At 40.1% G+C, this 24298-nt stretch overlaps 4 protein-coding genes across 5 annotated transcripts; all 4 read right to left on the reverse strand.

The window, feature by feature from the left end:
• Positions 1-2205: 2205 nt before the first annotated feature.
• Positions 2206-7747, reverse strand: LOC148404660 (gap junction alpha-3 protein-like). Its single transcript, XM_088388455.1, has 2 exons — positions 7523-7747; positions 2206-6193 (listed from the first exon to the last, which is right to left on the reverse strand). Exon 2 carries the CDS (start codon positions 6166-6168, stop codon positions 5113-5115), a length of 1056 nt encoding a protein of 351 aa, XP_088244581.1. The 5' UTR covers positions 6169-6193; positions 7523-7747; the 3' UTR covers positions 2206-5112.
• An 845-nt stretch (positions 7748-8592) lies between these two features.
• Positions 8593-11506, reverse strand: LOC148404661 (gap junction beta-1 protein-like). Its single transcript, XM_088388456.1, has 2 exons — positions 11423-11506; positions 8593-11329 (listed from the first exon to the last, which is right to left on the reverse strand). The coding sequence occupies exon 2, from the start codon at positions 11313-11315 to the stop codon at positions 10575-10577; it is 741 nt and encodes a 246-aa protein (XP_088244582.1). The 5' UTR covers positions 11316-11329; positions 11423-11506; the 3' UTR covers positions 8593-10574.
• A 1372-nt stretch (positions 11507-12878) lies between these two features.
• Positions 12879-18915, reverse strand: LOC148404662 (uncharacterized). Of its 2 annotated transcripts, none has more exons than XM_088388436.1 (9): positions 18549-18915; positions 18225-18400; positions 17254-17386; positions 16134-17142; positions 15783-15913; positions 15242-15402; positions 14390-14535; positions 13848-13933; positions 12879-13508 (listed from the first exon to the last, which is right to left on the reverse strand). In XM_088388436.1, exons 2-9 carry the CDS (start codon positions 18366-18368, stop codon positions 13426-13428), a joined length of 1893 nt encoding a protein of 630 aa, XP_088244562.1. In that variant the 5' UTR covers positions 18369-18400; positions 18549-18915; the 3' UTR covers positions 12879-13425. The 2 variants fall into 2 exon arrangements, with proteins under 2 accessions (XP_088244562.1, XP_088244572.1); XM_088388446.1 differs by having other exon boundaries at positions 18501-18915.
• Positions 18916-19432: 517 nt separating this feature from the next.
• Positions 19433-22974, reverse strand: LOC148404663 (transforming growth factor beta activator LRRC33-like). Its single transcript, XM_088388425.1, has 2 exons — positions 22802-22974; positions 19433-22691 (listed from the first exon to the last, which is right to left on the reverse strand). Exons 1-2 carry the CDS (start codon positions 22889-22891, stop codon positions 20811-20813), a joined length of 1971 nt encoding a protein of 656 aa, XP_088244551.1. The 5' UTR covers positions 22892-22974; the 3' UTR covers positions 19433-20810.
• Positions 22975-24298: the final 1324 nt, after the last annotated feature.

A 24298-nucleotide genomic window follows, 5' to 3' on the forward strand; every position in this document is an offset into this window, starting at 1 on the left:
TTTTAGTTTGATGTTTTTTTGCTAGCTTTTGTTTTACTTGTCTTCATAAAGGTGTCATTATGATTAATTATGGAGACAAATACTGTTAGTCACGGAAAGCCGTAACTTTATTATGAGGGTTCATATTTGTTTCCTAAAAGGGACAAAAAAAATCATTGAGTGGGGGCCTGACAGCAAATTTTTTGTTCTCCTAGATAAATGTCATCCCTCAAATAGAATATTGCAGGGAAATAGTGGTATTTACCTTTAATAAATCATTTGATACCTATTTTTTTGTTCTCTCAAATGAATGCCACCCCGACCCGCAAATAAAATATTGCTGACTGATAGCTCTAATATATTTGACACCAGTATTTAGTTTTCATTCTCTTGAATAAATGTCACTCCTCAAATAAAATAGTACAGCTGGGTAGCTGTAATTATCTTTAATTACATTTGGCGCCACCACCAAATTCAGATTCAAAACAAATTGAAGATTGGGATAAAAATGCACAATACATATAAAAGACAGTCTAAATAATTCAATGATTGTTGAATGTTAGAAGTACTGTCCTGTTTATTGAAGTAATGCATCTGCACTGAGAAACAAATTCTGTACGTTATAAGTTTAGCCTGCGTCGTTGGTGAGATGCAAAATTTTGACACTAAAGAATTTCTTGTGATTTTATTTATTCTGATTATTTCCTTTTGTCAAGTGACAACAGATTTTTAGATCTAATCAAATAAAATCAATTTTACAGCCTTTATTAGAAGAGCTTTCAAGTTTGTTCCAGTCTAAGGAGGCCAATTAATTTGTGCAGGGAGCTGCAGCTCTCACATGGTGGCAGCAAACAACACTTTCCCGCCCTGGAAAGACAGTGAAAGCAACTCGGACAAAAAGCCAGACAGTAATGAACATTTTCTGCTTGGTAGAGCGTGTCTACAGCTGCTTCTTTCTTAACTCTGCAAATTTATTTTTTGGGCCACGCTGTTGGGAAGTTGTGGAGGGGACAAGGCGACAGGCCCACGGGCAATCAGACCCGTTTCGTCAGCGCATCATGAGGTCCATTTGTCTTTTTGGCTACTGATTCAAAAGCATCAAACAAACCTACTGCAATTGCAAGCTCCGCACCTAGCTGTTTATCATTTATCACACAGTAGCCGGTTGGTTATTTACTCGGTCTGTAATGGATCACAGGCCTGTGATCATTGGCTTTCTCAAGCCAATGATTTAAATAAACACTTCAGTGTTCTTAATGGTTTTAATGCAGTGTTTTATACGTATTGGTTGTGGCTAAACAGATGATGAAGCCACTTGGGAATTTATCATCAATATCTACTCTGAGCACGCTTGGGAAATGGACATTTCTGTAGTGGCCAGCAGATGTCAGAGCAGCAGCATCTCAGATGTCACTAGAGAACTAAGCGGCCGTGGCCGAAGTATTTACGATGAAGTAGTACAGATACTCATGGAGAAAATGTACGAATTCAATTCAGTAATTGCGGGTAACACTACTTTGACCTTTTATTTGTGTTTTTTTTAAGAGGAGTAGAAAGCACAGATATTTTTTTAAAAGCAAAAAGCTGTCAGAAAAGCAAATACCTTAAGTAAAAATATTTGTACATCATTAGCACACTTCTCACCACTGCAGTGAAAATGACACAATTTACGCGAACACCTGACTTAATGTCATCGATTAAATACCGACAATAAGATGTTATATCCCATGAAATTCTCTCCAGATGTTTCCTCGAAAACTGGCGTTAAGTACACAATCAATAGGGTGTTCACTCCAGGGCACATTCTTAAGAACTGCTACACTGATGATTAAGTCACATATTAAAACTTCTTATTTGTGGTTAAGGGCATTATTAACGCAGGAGGGATCTGATAAATTAAAGTTTGGTTTGGGGGAAGAAAAAACCATCACATTCAACTTCGACGTGCAGTTGCACCAGAAGCAGACTAAAATGAAAGGATGTCTTTTAAAAAGGAAAGACCTATATAGCGATGGGACACACAATTTCTGTCCACATTATTAGGTACATCACATAATATTCAATAGCTGCACCATAAATCTTTTTTTTTTTATCCTGATTTGACTTTGCTTATTTTTGACAAATGCCATATGAGCCCAAAATGTGTGTCAAGCACTTGGCACAACAAGAAAAAAAAACATACATGCGTCAAGACATGTAAAATTTAATGATCTGATGTTTGTTTGCAGTAAATTTAGACTGTATTACAACTAAAGCACATTTCCTCAAGTGTTAACAGAAATATTATTATCACACCAGGCTTTGTTGTCATGAAGATGATATGCTTTCAACTAATGTCCAGGTTTTTTTGTGTGTTGTTTTAATACCAGACCAACATGATTTCCTGGATGAGCTGTCTGCTGTAGTACCAAAAATGACCTGTGAAGGACAGTATAGCCCCACAGGACATCCAGATTACCAAAAAATACAATGAAAAAGAAAAAGTAATAGGGAAAATTCAAGCAAAGGTTAATCTTATCTGGTACCTACAACTCTGATTCACAATCAGAGTTCATTGCAGTTTTTTTAATGCAGTTTATTGTACCACATGGTGCAACAAAATGAAACAGACAACCTGTCAAAGAAACAGAAAACAATGACCAATAGTCTTTAAAACATTATATTTGCTAAAAAAAAAAAGAAAAGGAAAAAACCTTTTTATGTGCAATACATTTGTTTGAACATTTGTTTGTCATACAAGTGTTTTTGGGTGATATTTTTTAACAAATTTGAGAATTGGACCTTTGCTGATCAGAAGGGAGAGGAAATGCTCATAACCTCCCAAATGGTCATTAAGTGGGTTGAAGTAGTTCATGACTTATTAGCTCCAATGACACTAAACACTAAGTGACATGATTAAGACACCTTTATTTAAATAATTCTGTGTAAAGATGAATGTCACCAAGTACTTTACAGCAAATAACAAACTGAAATACAAACAATTCGGCTTTGGGTGATGTTTTTGCTGGGTGATGAAATTATGACACTTTACAAAAATGGAAACTCCTGAGACAAAGCAATCTCTACTCAGGCACGCACTGGAATTGGATACGGTGTTTTGACCAGTGCCAATTATTTCACATTACACTTGTCAACTATGGTGGATGCGGACACTGGAAAAAGTTCACCCTGTCTTAGTTCATCAAATGATTGCAGGTCAGAAATAAATGAATCTTTCCTGCGGAATTAGTGAAGGGAGTTTTTTTTTAGTTTTTTTTTTTACATTTAGTGTAAAACAAAAATGGATCAAAAACCTGAGCAGACCTTTATGTCACTGAATTTTTGTGCCGTCCGTCGAAGTGATCTCGGTCAGTGGTAGAAAGTGTTCACAAATTAGTTAAAGACCCTGTAAAGCAAATTCAAAGTTTTTTAATACATCAGACATGTTTAAGATAACTGCCGAAAACCTGTGCAAGGACTTACATCTATTGTATTGAATAAAGTTAAACTGTTTTTCACCTTGATTCAACAAAAGCGCAACATGCAGTTAGCTGGCTGCGTATATAGCGATAGCCTGTTGGCGTGGCCAGTTAGCGCGCCTTGTTGTCGGCCGTGAGTGCGAGAGGAACAGCGAATAGGACTACCTAGAAATAAAAATCGGACTCAATTGTCGGTGTGTGGACTGGGTATTTGACTGACATAACCTCTTTAGAGTGCCTTGTTGTCCGCTTTAATTGTGCGCACGCACATCATGATGAGAAGGCTGATGATAAATAGGGGGGGGGTGGAATCATTTTTATACACGTCTTCACACAATCTTTTAAATCACTCCACTTTGGCAGGGTTCTCTGTGGAGTATCAAATTTAAGAGTTTTTTTTTTAATTTCGCTTTACAGGGACTTTAATTTCACACAACAATAAAAGTTAGGAAAAACTGAACATAAGTACAGTGAAACCTCCAAAGTTGGAAAGTCAAATAAAACTCATGACTGCAAACTTTCATCAGCATACAGGACACGCTCAGTGTCGGCGACCCGTCAGCTCTCGAAGCTTAATTCAGTGTTTTTTTGGTTTTGTTTGTTTGTTTGTTTGTTTGTTTGTTGCTTGCGTTTATAGGGGGGATTTTTGTGATGGATCGATATCAGTCATGCCTAAACAGCTACAGCGACGTAGGAAAAAGATCCGTCTGCTCAGTACAATATGAGCAACTCAATTCATGACTTACATATACTATTTTTATCAAGCAAGAAAATAGAGTAAACTCCCCTTCAATCACTGTCTTTCTCCTGTTATGACTATTGTCTTTATTTTGAGTATAAATTCCCTCTTGGCCAGTAGATGGTGGCACACTTGTTTAACACTGTACGCTTGAAAGAAGAAGAGTGAAAACAGAGCGAGCTGAACGTCTCAATCTGCTCCCATCTTCTGTTACACCTTCAGCAAGCAACAGCTGGAGGTCCATTCTATAATGGACATTTTTATGTATTTTGGGCTATGGTAAGTTTGTCAGTATGAAAAAAAAGGTATTTGTTTACTTCACACGCGTACAAATTGGTACATTGTGCAAAAATGTTGTCATTACTCTTGTGCTCTGTCAGTATATTAAATGTTTGTAAATATGTTTACATTATTTTAATGTGTCTTTGATTCCCTTATTAAAAAGTTTCATAAGTGCTATAAAACATGCCTCGAGATTATTTAAATGGAATATATTTTAAATCCGATTTCACTTATTGCTGGGGTGCTCTGGAATGTAATCCCTGTGATGGACTGGGGTGTACTATATAGAATTATTATTTTTCATTGGATCATTCCAGAAACAATACGAACATTAACTGTACTATTTGTGTAGTTTGGCTTTACCTTTGTGTTTGAACGTTTTATTTTACAGTGGTTTACTTTTCATAATCAGTTCCAAAAATGGTTGTTTCTATGGAGAAATGATTTGATAATTAGTCTTGTGTCTGACTTTAGAGGTTCCACTGGACTGTGTTTTTTCAAAAAGTGGACTATGTGGCATTTCCTGCATCTATTGTGAATTAAATGTTTGACAAAGTCAGTGGTGTGGACCATGAAAGTCTTACTTGGAATGAGTCGAGCCTGCGCCATGAAGACATTTTTCCATAGAGCGTTCAGCCCCTTGATGTCAACATCTCATATCTTGAGATCATCTATTCTAGTCTTGTTGTTGCTGTACTTGGCACTGCGGCCTTGCCTGCTCTGCGTGGGTGACCAGGCAGCAGATCCTTGTTTTTTGCCTTTCAGGTCACATTCCTCCAGCTTGCTACCGCTCCTTTCCACTGCCAAGTTGTCCTTATTCTGTTTGTAGGCCGCTTTGCTATTACAGGGGTGAAAGGATGAGTCGGTGCCCCCGGACAGCGGTGAGAGGTTGTAGCTGGGAGGGCGATGCTTGTGGAAGTAGTGGTCATACGTCGAGCCGAATGGCGCTTCGGTGTCACTGTGCCCCTTGGACATGGTCTCGGGTGACTGGTTCCCTCTCCTGAAGGTCATGCCTTGGCGGCACTTGGTGAAGCCCAGGTGGTAGATCTCAATGAGGTTGAGGAAGAGGGAAAGACTGGCCACGCCCAGCATGAAGATGATGAAGATGGTTTTCTCGGTGGGTCGGGAGATGTAGCAGTTGACCGGGTTGGGACATGGTGGCCTGTCGCACGTGTACATGGGCTTCAACTCAAAGCCGTACAACAGGTACTGGGCCACAATGAAGCCCACCTCAAAGAGGGTCTTAAAAATGACATTAAAGACATATGTGCGCAGTAGTTCCCCCTGCAGGCGCACGTGTCCTTTCTCGTCCCTTATCAGCGCCTTTTTGTGCTTGCGGGCATCCGCGACGAGGGCCGGCTTGTCTGGCGGATGATTCTTCTCTTTCTCCTTTTGCTTCTCTTCCATGCGCACCAGATGAAGGATGTGGCCCAGGTAGATCAGCGTCGGCGTGGACACGAAGATGATCTGCAGCACCCAGAAGCGAACGTGGGAGATGGGGAAAGTGACATCGTAGCAGACGTTCTCGCAACCGGGCTGCTTGGTGTCGCAGGTGAAGCCCGACTGCTCGTCGCCCCACACCTTCTCTGTGGCGGCGCTAAGGATCAGGATGCGGAAGATGAACAGGACCGTGAGCCACACCTTGCCCACCACGGTGGAGTGCTCCTGGGCATTTTCCAGGAGCTTTCCCAACAGGTTCCAGTCGCCCATGGTCTATGTGATTGCACAACTGGGACTGGTGGGATGGGGAAAAGGCTCTTTAGTACAATTATATTTAAGTATGAGTATACTATAAAACCTTAAATAAGAATTCAAAGATGAAATGTAGCAGTAAGTCAGTTATGAGAACAATTAAATTTCAGAGAATTTGAAATCTGCATTCTGCGAGTATAATTCACCCCTCCTCGCTTGACTTATTTTGTCCTGATGATATGGTATCAAAGCAACACGGAGTTAAGTGTCTTACTTAAGGACACTTGCACATGGTCACAAGGGGTGAGGGATGGAAACCACAACCTTTGGGTTGTTACCGTGCATATTGCACTCTCTATGCAACTGAGTAATCAATTTGGAATATTAGTTCAATTCTCATCCCTTGTGACCATGCCAAATTGTTCTTCAGCGAGATAATTAACCCCAGTTGTTTCTTATTTTGTGACTATTATTCCATATTGTGAGGAGAATGAGAAAGCGCTTTGAATACCTTGAAGGTAGAATTCAAACCAAAGCCCATGTAACCAATTTTTGAATAATAATTTTAGGAATAATTATGAAATAAAACTTAATTTAAGCAGAAAATATCAAGGTTTTGTGGCCAAATCAAATATTATTCAATACTTAAGTCATTGTAATTAAATTATTTGAGTTGACCTAAGTAATCAGCTATTGGGCAATTAATGTCCATTAAGGCATGACTTTGGTGTCTAGCAACCACATGCACAAGGCCCTGACCTCAACACAATTCTCTGACTGAATGGAAAAAAAAAAAATCCCACAGACACCCTCCAACATCTTGTAGAAATTGTTCCCAGAAGAGTGAAAACTGCAAAAGGGGATCAACTCCATATTTTCTTCCATTTCAAAGTCTTGTTTGTATAATGGCGAGGTCTCCAAATCCTTTTGTCCATATAATATAGTGTATACAGTGTTACATGACTAAAATACCACAATCAAACAGTTACGGCAAGTATCCTCCTCTTCCTCCTCTTCTAAAATGCCTTACCAAGTTCAGCAGAGCTTACTGCAAATGAGTGTCAAGAGACAGGTTGTTAAAACAAGTGTACAACTTGCCGACTAGCCAACTGATCTATTCCACATAGACCACAACAGGATTATATTTACTTTAAGAGTGTGTATATTTGGCCTGTGTAGACAGGGAAAGGCAGCTTCCAGACATGATCCTGCAAGTCGTGGCCCAGCAGTGGCAATGTGATCGGCACTCGGAGTTTGAAGGTTCATATTGGTACCGCTGAAATGATTGTGAGTAAGGTCAGCACCAAGAGTGCATTGTGGTGACTTACAAGTTGAAAACCCGTTTATAGTACGTCCTCAGCGATTCACCTACCTTGTCACCTTCCACATCCCTTGTATTGAACTCCTATGTGTCTTTGAGGGTCCATGAGGCTGCACCGCCAGGTCTCAGAACAGGCGTGATCTTCGGGGCCTCTCGGCAATGCCCTTGAATGGACAGGAAAAGTGGATCCCTACCAGCCACAGTGTCCGTTCCACACCGATCAGCTCGGACGGACGGGCAGGTTCCAGGACGCCTCCGACCAAGGTTCTTCCACTGACCACAACACACTAATGGACAAACTCTCAACCATGTCTGGACTGCCCCTCCCCCTGTGGTTAAATTTGGCCCAGTGTACTCGAATGTAAACTATTTGAATGACTGACAGGTCAGCTGGCCAATGATTAGTTTGACTGCGTTGGTGTTCCGGCCACAAGTGGTCCTGGTGGCTAAATATAGTGCAAGGGTCTCTCCTATCATTGGGGGGCATGATTTGCAGATGAGTAAGTAGGCCTTTGCATCCTCACAATGGAATGGAAGGAGCAAGAGCAGCAATGATCAGCAATAAAACAAAACTGTTGGTGATTCTGAGATTCAGAAATGGTGGTGCCTTGAGATAAGAGTTGAATTCATTCCATGGGCTTACTTGCAATGCAAAACACTCATTTGTTAGTAATGAGTGGGAATACCATTAATTTGCCCCAGCCCCCACCAACCCAACAAACCCAAAACAATCTTCATTTTAATGAGGTAAAAATCACTCCATAAAAATTTACATGACATTGAATGCTGCTCCTACTGTCTTGACCACTTAGGGGCGGTATGACAGACAGTCCTGCCTTGATGCCATTTATATTGCAGCTGTCCTTGTCTTGCCTAGAGCTCAAGTTGGATTCAAAATTATGCCTCAAATCCTCTGTCAGCTTATCAATATGACACTCATATTAGTTGTTCAACACAAAGAGGAGGGTTATATGATGGTGAGTACTATTTAATTGTCAGTGTGCATTTTGTTGCTGCACTGTTGGCTTTCACTTTGCTGGTGAATGGCTTAAGCATCACAACATAGATGCTAGTGCATAGTGTTAGCATTAAGGTAGTGGGGGGAAAAAGGCTAAGGTTGTTTTAAATACACACTTCTCTTTAGGTTTCGTTGGACAGTAAGCAGTTTGAAGTCCCCTGTTTGAAGAATTATTCATTATTTGCCAAACGTCTTCTACTGTGACATGAGTTGAGTCCATTAATGTCACCATACATCATATAAGCACCATATTGTCAATTTCATTGAATAGATTACAAAGTAAGCAATCGGTTTCTAACATTGGGTGTCTTAGTGCTATGCAAGTGACATTTGTTAGTGGATGCAAACTAACAAATGTCACTTGGATAGCGCTACTGAACTGAGCAGCTGAGCATAATTAGTGGTTTCACAAGTAGTTTGCAATGCAGAAGCTCATGAAAAACAATATTAGAAAAGTGCCACATGATGTTTTCTGGCACCACTTAAACAGACTATTTCAATCACAAGCACATGCATGCAACATTTGCCGCAGCATGATTCTATAATTACAGAAAGGCTAACTCACTATTCTGTATTACTCTGCTGTCGTTCTGAAACATTTTACATCAAGTACCATCTACAAAAAAAACCTGACTTGGCCTTCCAAATACCCTTTTAATGACCAACATTATACAGTAGCATAGTAGGCTCAAGTGCTAATTACAAACAACACAGAGATTCCTGAAAAATATGTTTTGAATTATTGTAAGCCTCTGTGACGATATGCGCCATTCGAACACTGTGCTAAATTTTGGAACATAAAGGTGTAAAAGATTCAATTGAAATATATTCCACAAAAATTCAGCAAAACTGTACCTAAATAATTGTTTGAAGACAATTAGTTATAAATCTAATTTCAAAATAATGCACCGTTCTGAATGGAATAGTGTGCCACTAAAGGAAGCCTAAGTCCTCCATAATATGCAGGAAAATGTTTCAGCATGACACTATTTGGATCAGATCTATTTTGTGCACACTCAACATACACTCATTTTATACCATGCATAGAACAAAAACCTGACCCAAGAAGATCCAATACTAGTTAGTATATTTTCAAGTATTCAGAGTCAGTACCGTGCAATGAAATTCTACTCAATTGCAATTTCCAAAATGAATGAACATTAAAACTGTGAATGAAAGTTGAACACTGTTCTCTTCTTAAAGACACACTCATAAATCTTTTGCGGACATTTGTGACAAATATATATTTCCAAATGTCATTTCCTTTTGCTAAACCACTTGAACCACTCAGTTTTTTATTTATACAGAAACAAAAAACTTCTGGGTGGCTATATAGAACACGGACTATAAAAAGTCGACACACCCTATTAAAGTGCCAGTTTTTTGTAATGAAAATGGGATTCCCTTGTTGTTTTCAACCTTTTTGAGAGGCAAGGTAAAATTAAACTGAAATGTTTTCCCAACGGGGGTTCCAATTTCCCATTTGGCATGTTGGGAGAGTTTTGTTAAAATAAAAAATAAAAGGAACAACGTCAACAGTTTTATCAAACCCTAACACCTTTTCCTACATTTGGAAGATTGTGTTACTTATGTATTATTTATTTGTACTCCCCTCTCGAAAATTCAAACAATTCAGTTACTTTGGTTAAAGGCCATATTAATGCTGATAAAACTTTAGAATTTATTTATTCTTTACATTTTCTTTATTTCACAAAAACCTGGCATTTGAACCAGGGGTGTGTAGACTTTTTATATCCACAGTCTACTGAAGTAAACCGCAATTCAAATTGTGAATCAGTTGTTTTTTTTATTTTAAACGTAGACTAGGACTGATGGTGTACGTGCACGTTCATCCATCTTCAAGATACGGTGCAAATCGCTCTTCTCAGTAAAAAACGGGAAAGGAAAATTTATTGCTGACAACTGATAATTCTTGAAATAAATATAATACGTTTACTATTTTACACAGCAAATAATATTGTATACCGACTGACATGCTTAGTGGATATTTAGTTGTTTAAAAGGAGACTGCGTGCGAGAAAGTGTCTGCCTTTCTTTTGTCTCACTGTAAAAAATGGTCCCCTATCAGCTGATTGATCTTATTTTATAGGAAGACAATTTTTGACTCATCCAGTCAACTTTAGACTCTTCTTCAGAACGGTGGAAGAACCGTTTACACGCCCTGCCGATGAGGTAGACCACCTCAGCCAGGTTGAGCAATACACACACTCCGGACACAGCCAGCATGAAGACAGTGAAGATGGTCTTCTCTGTGGGCCTGGAAACAAAGCAGTCCACAGTGTTGGGGCACGGGTACGAATCGCACTTGACCAAGCGCACCATCCTGAAGCCCGGGTAGATCATGTAGAAAATGTAAAGAAAAGCCACTTCAAAGAGTATTCGGAAGACAATGCTGATCATGTAGGTCCACCAAAGAGCTCCGGTGATGAGATACTTTTGGTTCTTGATGTGCTCCAGCTCCTTGGGACTGTTACGGCCCGCCCGCCTCAGAATCTTCTTTTCGATGTGGCGGCGATGGGCCACATGCATGCCCACAAGAAGTGCCGGCGTGGAGACCAAGATGAGCTGAAGCGCCCATAGGCGGATATGCGAGATGGGAAAGAACTGGTCGTAGCAGACGCTGTTGCAGCCGGGCTGTTGGGTGTTGCAGGTGAAGCCGGACTTCTCGTCTCCCCAGACGCTCTCCGCCGCAACCACCAGGACCAGGATACGGAAAATAAAGATGACCGAGAGCCATATGCGTCCGATGCCCGTCGAGTGCCTGTTTACGCCGCTGATCACAGCGTAAAAGGACCCCCAGTTCATTTTCGACTCCAGAGCTGAAAATCAACATTCACAGTTATATTTTGACACAATTCGTGAAATAATGCAAAAAATTATCAAAAGTTATGACATTAGCTTTTGATCCCTACCAGGCTTACGCAAACGGTGTAAGCGGTGCCCGGTCCGAAAGCGACCATCCTAACCGATGAGTGTCAGGGACGACGACAGGAAATGCCAAGTTGTGCGATGTCTATAAAAGCAGGGGCGATGGCCTATCGCCGGCCGTCACAAGACGCAAAATTTCGAAGCCAATTGTGAAACATCCGCTGAGCCACGTGATGCGCTCATCCTCTATTAATACTCAACTCAAACGGACCTGCAGCCCAGTTCCAGATCGACTGCCAAGAAATTCCTCCAAGGAAGCAGACGGATGATTGAAAGAGTTCTATTGTTTTATCAAGAGCTACCAACTTGGCTTTTGAAAAGATTATCTACGTTCCGATATGGTTGCGATTGAGTTCAGTTAGATGGTCACCTAGGGGACGTGGGCTATAAGCCACAGTAGTTCTTACCTCACTGACAGTAACACAAGCAAATGATAAGAGCATGGGGTTTTACCTTCAGCTGTGATGGTACACAAAATGTGTACAAAGCAGGAAGAAATGAATCAAAATGTTTTTCTTTGTGAGCAAAACCAAAATGCTGTGTTGAGAAGACCACACGTTGGGAAAATGCTAATCATTCCCCCGCCACAAGCCTGTGCCCTGCACCGTCGTGGTCATATGGTTTTGTCTAAAGCATTAGCATACAATGGCATTCGTTATTGCGCCGCAACAAGACTCTTTCACATGAAACGCCTCGATTTCCGCCTACCGCCCCGGACTGAAGAAGGAATCTGTGTGGACGGTGGACACAAGCATGCCCCATTATTTATTGTGCTAGGGAGGGTAGCCCGGGTGAAGGAGGCCTTTGACCTGAGCTGCCGTCACTGACAGGTTGCACGTGTCAACATGATGAATGACCTCTTCAAGTCTGGACAACGCTTCATGGAGGAACTCATGAGAGTGTTATAAAGTTTTAAAGGAGTCATTCAAAGGTGACATTTCTCAGTTAGCGGTAAACTGTACCTGGGCTTCAGCGACCATCCCAACAATGGAGTGATAGGGTCACGGGGAATAAATGATACATGAGTAAGAATTTGCAATATAGCAGGTGTGAGACTCAACGGGCTCACAGATATTTCAGTGATGTTTCATTTATTCATTAACTTTCTGCGTGTTCACAATTGTCACGGTGATTTTTCTGGTCATTTCTTAAATAGGTTGGATGTATTTTTTTTTTTTTTTTTTTAAAAGAAGTACGTGGATGTGGAGCAGACGGCTCTCTATGTGAGTGAAGTTGGAGAAGAATAAAAACACCACTGAAAGCCAAAACTTGCTTCTCGTCGTGACTCGGAGCGGCAACACAAGAATATAGTATTTGTAATTATGCAAGGATAAAAGGTAAGTTTATCAATAATAGTTGTGTTGTACTTTTTTTATTTAATTAATATTAAATCTAATTTTGGTAAGATATTTTTAATATTGAAATATTGAGATTCTGCAGTCTTGAACAAGGGCATTTATTCAACACAACACAAAGGCACAGTTCTTATACCACAGTAAAATGTGTAACTATAAAAGAATATATGATATGCTTATTAAAGCACAGCTAAAGCAATTGTAAAAATGCATCATTTGGCTCAAAAATCAATTAGAAATTTAACAAAAACAAAAAATTGTTCAGCATGCAGTCAGTTAGTGTGTCACTTATGACAATCATGTGGTGCGCATTTTGAATTCAAGTCAGTTATGCTCTCCAAGTTTTTTTTTTTTTTTTCCAAACAAGCAGTGGCACATACTAAATTTCAGGACAACAACAATATACTTTTGTATAGTATTCAATGTTAAAGAAGGTAGAGGATTTATGCAGACAAGGATTTAAGCAGAAACATCGGATCTTAGGTGCAAATGCTGACAAATGGCACGGTTGTGTTGTAAAGCCAATACAACAACAGAAAATCTCTAAGGATAACCGTCTGCAAAACATTGTCATCACCTATTTTAAGACATTACAGGGTACAAAAATATAGACGTTCCCTCTTTTCTGTCAACTACATTTTCCGCTGAGTGTAGCACGAGATGAGGTACTTCTCCCACTCGGAATCCTGTTTTCTCTGTTGGACTTGAACACGATCTGGAAAGTAAATGACATAGTCAGGACCGGCCACCTAGTGCACCGTAGCCGTTGTACTTGACGTCTACTAAGCGCTAATCACATATTTTTGGTACCCACGCCACGTTGATGTTCATCTTCTAATGTGCATGTGTGGCAGACAGTAAATGTGTTAAATGATGGAGAAAATATATTATTTGGAAGCATTACCTCCTACTGTGATTTTGTTTTGTAAATTATCCCTCGGAAAAAAGTACCAAACTTATCATCAGTTATTAGTGGACATCACCCTGACTTTGATCACAGTTGCGTGATTATGGCCAGTAGAAGTCAAATCGCATTCTGAGATGAATTCCTTACTGTTTTTGAGTGAACTAATGTTCTTTAGTTTGCTGTGTTTTGCATGTCCATTCTGGGCCAGTCGCAAAGACAATGGTGGTCCCCTCCTGCAATGCACAAATAACAGAGCCGTTACACATTTCACTTGCAGAAGCAGAAGTGTACATAGTTTGTAGTACTGTGCAAGAGGGCAACCACTAGCTCACAGGAGCCATTTTGACACAATGTATGGAGTCCTTAAATGGTAGCTTCCCCAGTATTATCTGTTTTATCATTAGCATGTCACGTTCCATACAAGCAGTTGTCCATATAAATGCTCGCTGTGAAATAAATCTCACATCTCACTGTAGTTCAGGGAATAAAAAACTATGGATTATGACTATATTATTATTATTATTAATGCAATAGTGCAAATAAAAAAGACTTTGCACTGTACTGTAGGCACGTAGTGAGGAAAAAGTGAAACCGTGTCAACATAACTTTATGAGGTTTTCCATTCATTTAGGACTCAGATAATCATATGCTTTTAATTGATGAACTGGCCTCTTTTTACAGGCAAGTACCTCATCGCTCCAAGCTTCCCCTTTTCCAGGAAAAGCTCCACTGACGCGTCTGTGTAAATTCTAGCGTAGAATGAGCGGTTGTGCACCATGGCTTTAAACCAATCGACCGCTAGCTCAGACCAGCCTGTCCCATTTATAGGAGTCACCTGAGGAGAGGGAATTGACAAAACACATGGAGAGATAGATTTAAAAAATTTCTTTTCCTTTCTCAGTAGCTAGTATCTTTGGCAAGGGATACGGGAGTGACTACTCATGAGTAGAATATGCAAATAATCACGAACAATGTGTTTTGAAATATGGTCGGCAGACAAGTAGCGGTCTCTTCTGAAACCCCGAGCGGGCTGTTAGTAACTTATTGTCACGTCCCTCCTCTGCCAAAAATGATGAATATCGTGCATGAATATAACAGACGCTGACGTCTCCCGGATGAGCCAGTGACTCCTGTTTTTTTTTCCCCTTGGCCTTGTAAAAAAAACAAAGTAAAACAGCACAGACCCAATGATCTGATGCATGGGGAGGACTGGGTCATAATCACTAGACGCTGTTGAAGCTGTCATTTTGTGAGCTGTTTTGCCTGCCGAGTCTCCGCCCTCAGCATGTGGGACAGAAAGCAGAGCAGATTGAGCATCAGCGAATTGACTTTCATCTGAGACTCTGTTGGTCGCAAAAAGTGACTGCGGCTTTATTTTACGCTTCGGTACTGTTGATTGAACCACATGTCGAAATAACATAGATCGTATCAGCTCACATGTGGCCTCAGAGCAGTCTTGGCGCTTTTGATGATCGTTCCATGCATGTGGAACATCATGAAGGCGATATTGCAGTGGAAATTATCAAAAAGGAGCTACTCACATTTGCCAATGAGACTTGCATTGACTGGAGCGGCAAGTTGCACATTCCTGGGCTCAGCTTCTGGAGGTTACACAGTGACACACAGACTGTGTCGCCGTGATCCAACCTCCTCACCTCCACCTTGATGGAAGGCTCATCTTCGGCGCCGTCACTGGCCTCATCTTATGAAAAGAGCCAGAACACATGACAGAGTCTCCACTGGGAGGCAACGTACAAGCGAAGTGAGACCACCGAGAACAGGGATGGCCAATTTTGACAATCGCAAAGGGCAGACTTCAACCACCTAATGCAACCTTCCACCATTATGCTTGACATTTTTTCAGATTTATTTTAGAAATCGAATAATAAATTACACTCTACTTTACTGCATTGTGTTATGCATTGTATTATCTTAGCGTTTGAAATACACTTTGTATATTTAAAAAAGAAAAAAAAGCTGCCTTCCCTTGGAGGTCGCAATGAGCTGTTGTGGTCTGCCGGTTGCCCATTCCTGTCCTAGCAGTTACTTTTACAAACCTTCAACACTAATACATTGACCCACCTTTGCTCACACCACATATCTTGGTCACCTGAGCCCTGCACCATTGTTCTTGCTTAGGGAAGCGGGCGATTACATGGGCTCCGATGTCTGGAATGTAGTTCTGCTCAGCATATGAACTACTGGGTTCCCAGCTGCTTCAACATGAGGACAGAAAGAAAAACGTAATAGCAATCAGAAACACGTGGAATATATATATAAACACAAAAAAGAAACTGGGGGAGGGGTGAGTTCTACAAAGAACGGTAATGAACAATAAGGATAAGTGCCCTGTTAAGTTCTGAAAATGTGATCACGGAATCAGCGAGGGCTGTAAACCACTGAGAAAAAGCAGATGGGGATGAAATACCTTACCCAGTAAAAAGCGCCTGCAGGTTGGTGATGGAGTCAACGTGCTGGATGTAGAAGGTGCTTGGACTCACAATATGAGACACAACAACTTCAGGTTCCTCAAACTTTCGCACCTGGAACTTGGGAATGTTTACTGACTCCTTTTGGGGCTTTTTGGGAGAATCATTTCTAGAATTTTCACATGAAAGCGTTAGTGTTGTAGTGATGCGAGCCTCGTCTCCCACACACTTATCACTTTGCTGGTCTTTGTTGTCAGAGCAGCAGATCGTAACTTTTTCCCGGGCCTCCTCTGCTGTGACAATTGTGTCAACATCTCCAAAATCCCATAATTCAGTCTTGGTCGCGATCACGCAAGCATATGTAAGCGAGCCATTTGACTCGGCACGTTTGAGCCTGAAAATAGGGGCATCGTTAACTGTATCTGCGAGCTGTGTCTTTGGGGCTTTGGCATCATTCTGCTCAGCGTGTCGGATTGAAGAGTGTGCTTCCACAGATGGCCGAGTGATGAAAAAGTCATCCAGTGACTCCATTGTTTTGGCTTTTGCTTTTAGGAAGTGCAGCAGTTGGGTGGTAGTTTGTTTTTTGCTCTGTATATGTACAACATCTTCAGGGCCCCAAATAAACTTCGGAGTTGGCTCGGTGTTGATCTTAGGGCTCCTAATGAGGGCAGCAGGAACAATTGCAGTGTCATCTTGGCATTCCACCTCGAACTGTATTTCTTGTTCTTCAGCATTACAGCTTAGTGATGAGATGTTGGTGTCAACAGACCACTTTTCAACAGGTATTGTATTAACTTGAAGCTGGGTAGTGAGGAATCCTGTCAGCCATCGCAAGCTTTGTCGAGCTCTCAGCATCTGGACTGCTGTGACTATGGAAGTGGAGATGATGGAGTTCTGCAACATGGGCCCAAACGTGAGTGAGTTTGTGTTCAAGATCCCTCTGACAGCCAATGATTGGCATAGGTTTATTGTATCCCCATTTTTGCGGAAAGGGTGCAGACAAATCTTAGGCTCTATCAGAAGGTGGGGAAGGAAATGATATCAGATGAACCAAGCAGAGCAGAAAATATTGCCCCCAAAATACAAATATGGGATACTTCTTAAGGGCTTCATCATTGACTTACCAAATGTCAAGTTGTTCAGTAGAACAAAGATTCTGTCTATGAATTGAAATTTCTCATCTAACGTCTTGGAGACATCATTGTAGACACTTGTTGAAAAAGACGACGTCAGGAAAACTTTGACATCTTCGTAGACCTTCGGAGAAGAGAAAAAATATATGCTGTAAGGCTCATGTGTGTTTACTAAATTGTGTCTGTTATCAGTGGTAAAAGGAACTATTTGACCACACTCGTTGATCCTTGAATAATTTATTAGATGTAATGAAATATTTTTTCAAGATTCTAAAAAAGGTAGAATTTTATATTGATCAATATTAATTGTTCCAATTACTTCTTAGCATTTAACAGTTTAATAATCAAAAGACTAACGTCAAATGGAATTCATCTGCCACAATTATTGTAAAATATTGGTATCGGTATTGATATCAGAGATACTGCCAATGAATTTGGTCAGTATCGGATTGATACCAAGTATCAGACACGCACCACACTAAAAGTGAATCCAATGAATACATGCATTGAAAATTGTATTATCAAAAGGGGTATGCATTTGTCACATATTTTGTCCGTATTAAAAACAGCTTTTTCGTCATGCATTTCCAGTAGCTAGGAAGTGTGCTCCTATGCGCACCCCTTTTAGCACAGATCGCGCAAAGGTATTTAAATTTTCCATCTCTTTTTATGTTTTGTCTTTTTATACTTTGTGTAATTTTTTTATAATCTAAATAACAAAACCTTAAAATGGCGACACAACATAAACCGACAATAGAATACGCCTACATTGGGTCAAGAAATTGAGACTAAGACGCTTAAAGCTACAAAAAAGAAAATTAAAAAAAATACAAAACAACATGAATGTAAAATCAGGTTTATATTTCAGTCCGTAATCATTTTAATACATATTTTTACGGAAGTGATCCGTCGGCCACGTAATTGTTAGCTAAACATGAACTACTGGATTGTGATGACTTTACCTTGTAGGTGATGAAGCGAAGCTCTTCTTCTAGCTTGATTCGAGCCGCTTCGAGCAAGAGAACTTTGAAAAGAATCTGGAGTTTGTTGGCATTGTGGGAATGAAGCTGCAGTAGCAGAGGCGTCATTGTTGGTGTGGAGTTCATAACCTTAGTTCGCTCGCTCTCAAATAGATAATCTGGAATGGACAAAATAAATCACATGCGTTGACGCCCGTCGTCTGCAGCACCGCATATATGTTTAAGATGCATTCTAAGGAGGAGGACAATCGTCATTACCCTCCCTTGGGTTAATATTTGGTGGATGTAAAAATGTTAAATCGACACCTGCAAACAATCAAAAGAAGCATGCACATGATGACCGACGTTGCCATGAGGTATTAGCCGGATGACGTGCAGCATTAATTTACTTGAAATAGATGGGAAACATTTTATTTTAACGCTCTCCTGCAATGTATTATTTGCTGCTGTATATTTTCTCCTGCAAGAAGTAGGTTAAATGCTAGGCTTTTGTCTTCTGAAAAAGAAGACCAATCATTTCAAAAGCATTCCCACTGTGCATTTGCACCTGCATAACTCTATTAAATGAAACAAATCTTTCAGAGAGGGCAAGTAAAAATAAATAACAACAAAAAAAGAAAAATAAGAAAACAATAAGATCATATAGTAAACTGTGGATGTGGCTATGTTTAGATTGAAACACAAACTCAAGTTTGTTAGCAGACACCTGCCACCATTTAAAATATCTTGATTGACCCCAAATAATGTTCAGATGTTCTAGCATGCTTTTCTTGACATTTTCTGCCTTGAAGCCTGAAGGTTTTGTGCTGTTTTTATAGTTCTGTCCACTTTGAGGACTCAATTCCTGCTGGAGTAAATCAGCCCCCCCTGTGTTGACGTATTGCCCGGGTGAGTCATAGCAGATTTTGACTGTCACACCCTGTCACACCATTGTAAAAAGAAGTGAACCGCTGTCAAACATCAAAACAGTGATGTCCCATACTGTAACTGTTGTGATGACATACTACAGAAGCTGGCCAGAAAACTTGTACATTACGGTAGCAGTTAAATCCATTCCTAAGGCTTCTGTGACTTGACCTCTAAAATTCCTCTCTCTTGTGCCAGTATTGGGGCTCTCTGATATCTGTGTGATTTGGATGTGCATTTGTTTCATTTATTTTATATACATAAGATTTGGGCAAACTACAAGCTGGTGGCCACATGATCTTTTATTTTATCTGCACATGTATGGATGTTTATACAATAAAGCTTGTCATGACTGGTGAGCAAGAGCTACAACTTGTCTACCATGTTGTTGTTGAAAAGGTAGCAACGTTTTCAGCAACAATTTCAGCATATACAGTGAACTTCTTGAGTATTTTTCCCCAAAAGAGAGTAGAAAAAAATGACAATCGTCCTAATGTTAACAAGGTATAGTTTAATAGAACTTACTGTATTTTCCGCACTATAAGGCACACCTTAAAATCACCAATTTTCTCAAAAGCCGACAATGTGCCTTATAATCAGGTGCGCCTTATATATGGACCAATATTGAGCCACTACAGCAGGTGTGTCCAAAGTCCGGCCCGCGGGCCAAATGTATATATCTTATATATGGACAAAGTTTTAAAATGGGACATTCATTGAAGGTGTGCCTTATATATGGATAAAGTTTTAAAATGGGCCATTCATTGAAGGTGCGCCTTATAATCCGGTGCGCCTTATAGTGCGGAAAATACGGCAACTCTTAGGTGTATCATCGTGTATCATTACATGTCACTGTCAATATTATATGTCACACTTATGGATATATTTGGGATTTCGGACAAGGAATGGCTATTGTGAGATGGCCGGTGGTGCACAAAATTGTAAGAATTTTGAACACGTGGAATAGCATTTTATTAACATAAGGCAATATCATTTTTTCCTAATACATTGAAAATAAGACAAAACAGCTGAGGTTTGCATGTTAGTTTCACCCTTGGCAAGCGTTCATGTGGCCCATTTGCAAAAAATAAAACCTTACTGCAATATCCTACTTCAAAGGAGCTAGGACTGGCTAGAGTGATGAAACATGGTAAGTGCCTTACATTACACTTTATTTCCAGAGTTGTGTTTTTACACCTGCCATCACTTGTGCGTCAGTGCTGATTAAAGGTTCGTCACTGACAGATTCCCGTTTACACTGACGTACTGACTACTGATGGTAGCTCTGAAACAGTGACAGAATAAGCGCTGACAGAAGCGATTTGCACTTGCCTCACGGACCTCTTCAAAAGCAAAGACGGGCAGTCTGGGGATCAAAAGCAGAAGGATAAACAATCGTATAAGAATATTATATATTTTATGTATGAAATGGTCCAAACTGTTTCTGAAAGTAATCAAATCACTTGTCAAATCAACTCTGATTGAGGTTGGCACAGGTTCACAGCCCGAGTAGGCGTGGCCGGGTAGCATAGCCTCACCACCCTTACATTGACTGCCACTGTACTTGTGCTTCTGACAACATGCAAAAATATTAAAATGTCAAAGTGAGAATGTTTTTTGATCCAAGTTTGCCTTGAATTGTATTCAGACTGTACAAATTTGTCACACAATGAATGATTTTTCAAGGCAACGCATTTTTCGAGTGAACATAATGAACACTATTATCAATACAGCTACAAACAAAATAACTGTGAATATTTGTCCATAGTGAATCCCGTTTACGTGAAGTGAACAATACAGTGAAGAACCTTTCAAATATTCTTCGATAGAGATACCGCTGTCACCGGTAAAGCATTTGGTGTGAGTAATGTCAGGCATTTTAATTCCGGAATTGTTCAGGGCGTTCAGCCAATTGCTGTCACAACAGGTAAAGTAATTTCCACTGAAATTGATAACACCAAGGTGTTCTGATAACGTTTCAATCAAGGAGTTGTTCAAAGACTCAAAGGCGTTATTCCTAATGTTGAGTTCTCTTAGAGGTGAGCAATTTAAACTTTGTGGTAAAACATTGAGATTGTTGTTGGATATGTTGAGATGCATCAGCCTTGGCATGCAGGGCAAGACCAGCTCGGAATTGGTTGCGTTCAATTCACTGATCGTCAATGACTGAAGCGTTTCTTTGATGTCCTCCAGTGAATCAACTTGCATGACCATGTGAGAATTTCGAGCTAGGTTGAGGGACACCAAAGAACTTCCCTGGAATGCATTTGGCTGAAGACTTTTTATGTTGTTGTCTTCAAGGCTCAGATGTTTGAGAGTTTTCAGTTTTCCAAAGGCAACACAAGATGAGTTAAATTTTGGTTGCCGTGCTGATAAGGAGCTGTTTACTCGGCCCTCAGGAGCGCAAGGCTGCACCGCATTGTCTTGGAGATTTATCGTCTCGACTTGTGTGAGTGCCTTGAGAAAGAGTGGCGAAACAGACACTAGTCCATTGCTTTGCATGTTTAGGTACTTTAAGGAAGGAAAATAAAGCTGCCTGTCGTATTCTGATGCACCGTCACGGCGGACGTTCCACGTGAGATTTTGCACGCAGTTAAAACTGAAGTCAAGTTCTTCCAATGACGTCAGAAGGCTCAAAGTTTCCAGCGGAAAAGATGCAAAGTGGTTGTAGCTGAGGTCAATATAGATCAGTGGCATCAGTCTCCAGGTTGAGTGAAGATTATTTTTTTGAATTCTAACGTCACCCTTTCTGACAACTTCATTGTACAAGGAATTAACCTCTGATACCATTGATGCTTCCGAAGTTAATGCACCCACTGTATTATGATGCAAATAAAGGTATTTCAATTGGTTGAATTTTGGGACGATTGGGAAATAAAGGAGTTTGTTGTGACTAAGATCAAGAATTTCAAGACTATACATGCGATTATCTTCAGCGGTAACAAAAAACTTGATGGAATTTCGACTGAGATTTAAATCTTTAACATGCTGTAGTTTGAAATCGCATATATAAGCGAGGTTATTTTTAGCCAGGTTAAGCTTCTCAAGTTTTCCCAGCGGCTCAAATGTTCCTCTGTCGATTGCCGATATCAGATTGTCATCAATAATAATGCTTCTTAGGCCTTCACTCTCTTTGAACAAGTAGCGTGTAAGTCGTGTTAAAGAATTCCCACTCAGCTTAAGTTGCTCAAGAGAAGATTTGTTTCGTAGGTACAGTTTCACCGCTTCGTCCCCCAAATTGTTCAGTGATAAGTCCAAACTCTTAAGTCCACCGGTGGATTGCAGGCCTTTGCTGTTTCTGTCAAAATTGTTGTTGAGCGCATTTTTAGACAAATCTAACTTCTCAAGCAGAGCCAGGTCTTTGATACTCGCTCCTTCAGAGATGAGCTCCAGCTGGTTGCTGCTCAAGTCCAGCTGCTCCAAGTATGGCAAATCAAGGTTGTGCAACCGTCTGATGAAATTATTGGATAAGTCGAGCCTTCTCAGTCGTACATCCAAATCCAGAGGGACGGAATCAAGGTTCTGGTTTCTCCAAGATTGCTCCTTGGACAGAAACATTAATCATCATCAGTGCAAAGTTTCAAGATCACAAAGGAAATGACAAATCATGAATAGATATCGCAAAGGCTTGAAGTTCCTTCCTTTGAGCTTACCTTGGTACCATTATCTATTTTCCCAGTGCTGTAAAGCTCATGGCCTAGTGACCATAGTAGTAGGAAATAAGCAAACATGTGTCTGACCATGTTTCCTCTGCTCTTCCAGTGCCACCATCATCCTCTTGCACACCCTTTTTGCTGTCACGCATCATTTAAAAAAAAAAAAAAAAAGGGGAGGAAGAAAGCAGCTGTGGACAGCAGATAGGCATTGGGATGCTATTTTTAGAAATGCTATCCATGGAGAGCAAACAATAGTTTTGTCTAAAAACACCCTTTTACACAAAGAAATTGATCATGTTTTATGACAGGTTAGGTGGACCCGTGCATGAACATTTTTACACCTATTGATGCAATCTATCACATGGATTTTATACTATTCCGCTTAATTTGTTTGTTTTATTTAGAAAGCACTATGAATGTACATATATGCTTCTTTATTGTTGAGATGGGCAAACTGGATTTTTTTGTAAAATAGGCCAGAGACGAATAAATAATGACACTGTGGACGTGGGCAGAAGCTACTGACGAGATAGAAAGAGGCATGCTTACACAGACGGAGGTGTTAGCAGATGTAAACAAAGATGATGGACATATGAATCAAGAGAGCGAAAAATTGTAATCCTTTTGAAGGAAAGTATTTTGTTTCAATTTATATGATATTGTATCACTAAAAAACCCGAGTGGGCATTCACTATGTTTTAATTTGGAAGCAGCAGGTTTCCTGCTCCTGTCATTTGTTTATCAATCCCAAACAGCTCCATTTATTGCATCCTGCAAACCGGCTTCAATGTTATTATCTCATCTATTTGCTGTGTAAAATTAAAACCACCCAGAGGAAGGCTTTTGTGGGCGTTTGGCAAGAATCGATCTACTTGTCTGTAGCTGAGGATACAAACGTCTTTGTAGTGTTTCCAGATATCAAAATTGACATGAGATGACATGAGTTTTCCTTCAGGTTCTTTCAAGTCAAGTTTATGTATGTAGTTGCATTGTTAAGTTTATATGCAAGATGACTTTCCCGACACAACCATCTGAATTTTTAATAATTATTAACCTGCACGAGCTGTAAGGAAGTGTGGAATGTGACTGTCGACAACTGGCAAATATTTACATAAACAGAATGATGGAGCCCAGCTGGCATCCAATAATTTGGCCAATGTTAGTTTTTGTTTGTTTGTTTCCATATATATGGACAGTCGCAATAGATTTCAAAGAAACTTTTTAAGATGTGAAGGCTAAATTAAAAAAAATATGTGTAAAAGTTCTTAAGAGTGTTAAAAATGAATAAAACAATTACAAATTAAAGGATTATTCTTTAAAATGAAGGTTTACTGTATTTTTTGGACAGTAAAGCGGACGAGGTTATAAGGCACACTAGTACACATTGAGAAAACAAACCAGATAAGTTAAAGTTAATTCAACTTCAATTTGACATTCATACGGTATTTTTCGGACTATAAGTCGCGCCGGAGTATAAGTCGCACCAGCCATAAA

The sequence above is a fragment of the Syngnathus floridae genome, chromosome 1 (genome assembly GCF_059516105.1).
Source record: "Syngnathus floridae isolate MCC-2025c chromosome 1, RoL_Sflo_1.0, whole genome shotgun sequence".
Classification (NCBI taxonomy): domain Eukaryota; kingdom Metazoa; phylum Chordata; class Actinopteri; order Syngnathiformes; family Syngnathidae; genus Syngnathus; species Syngnathus floridae.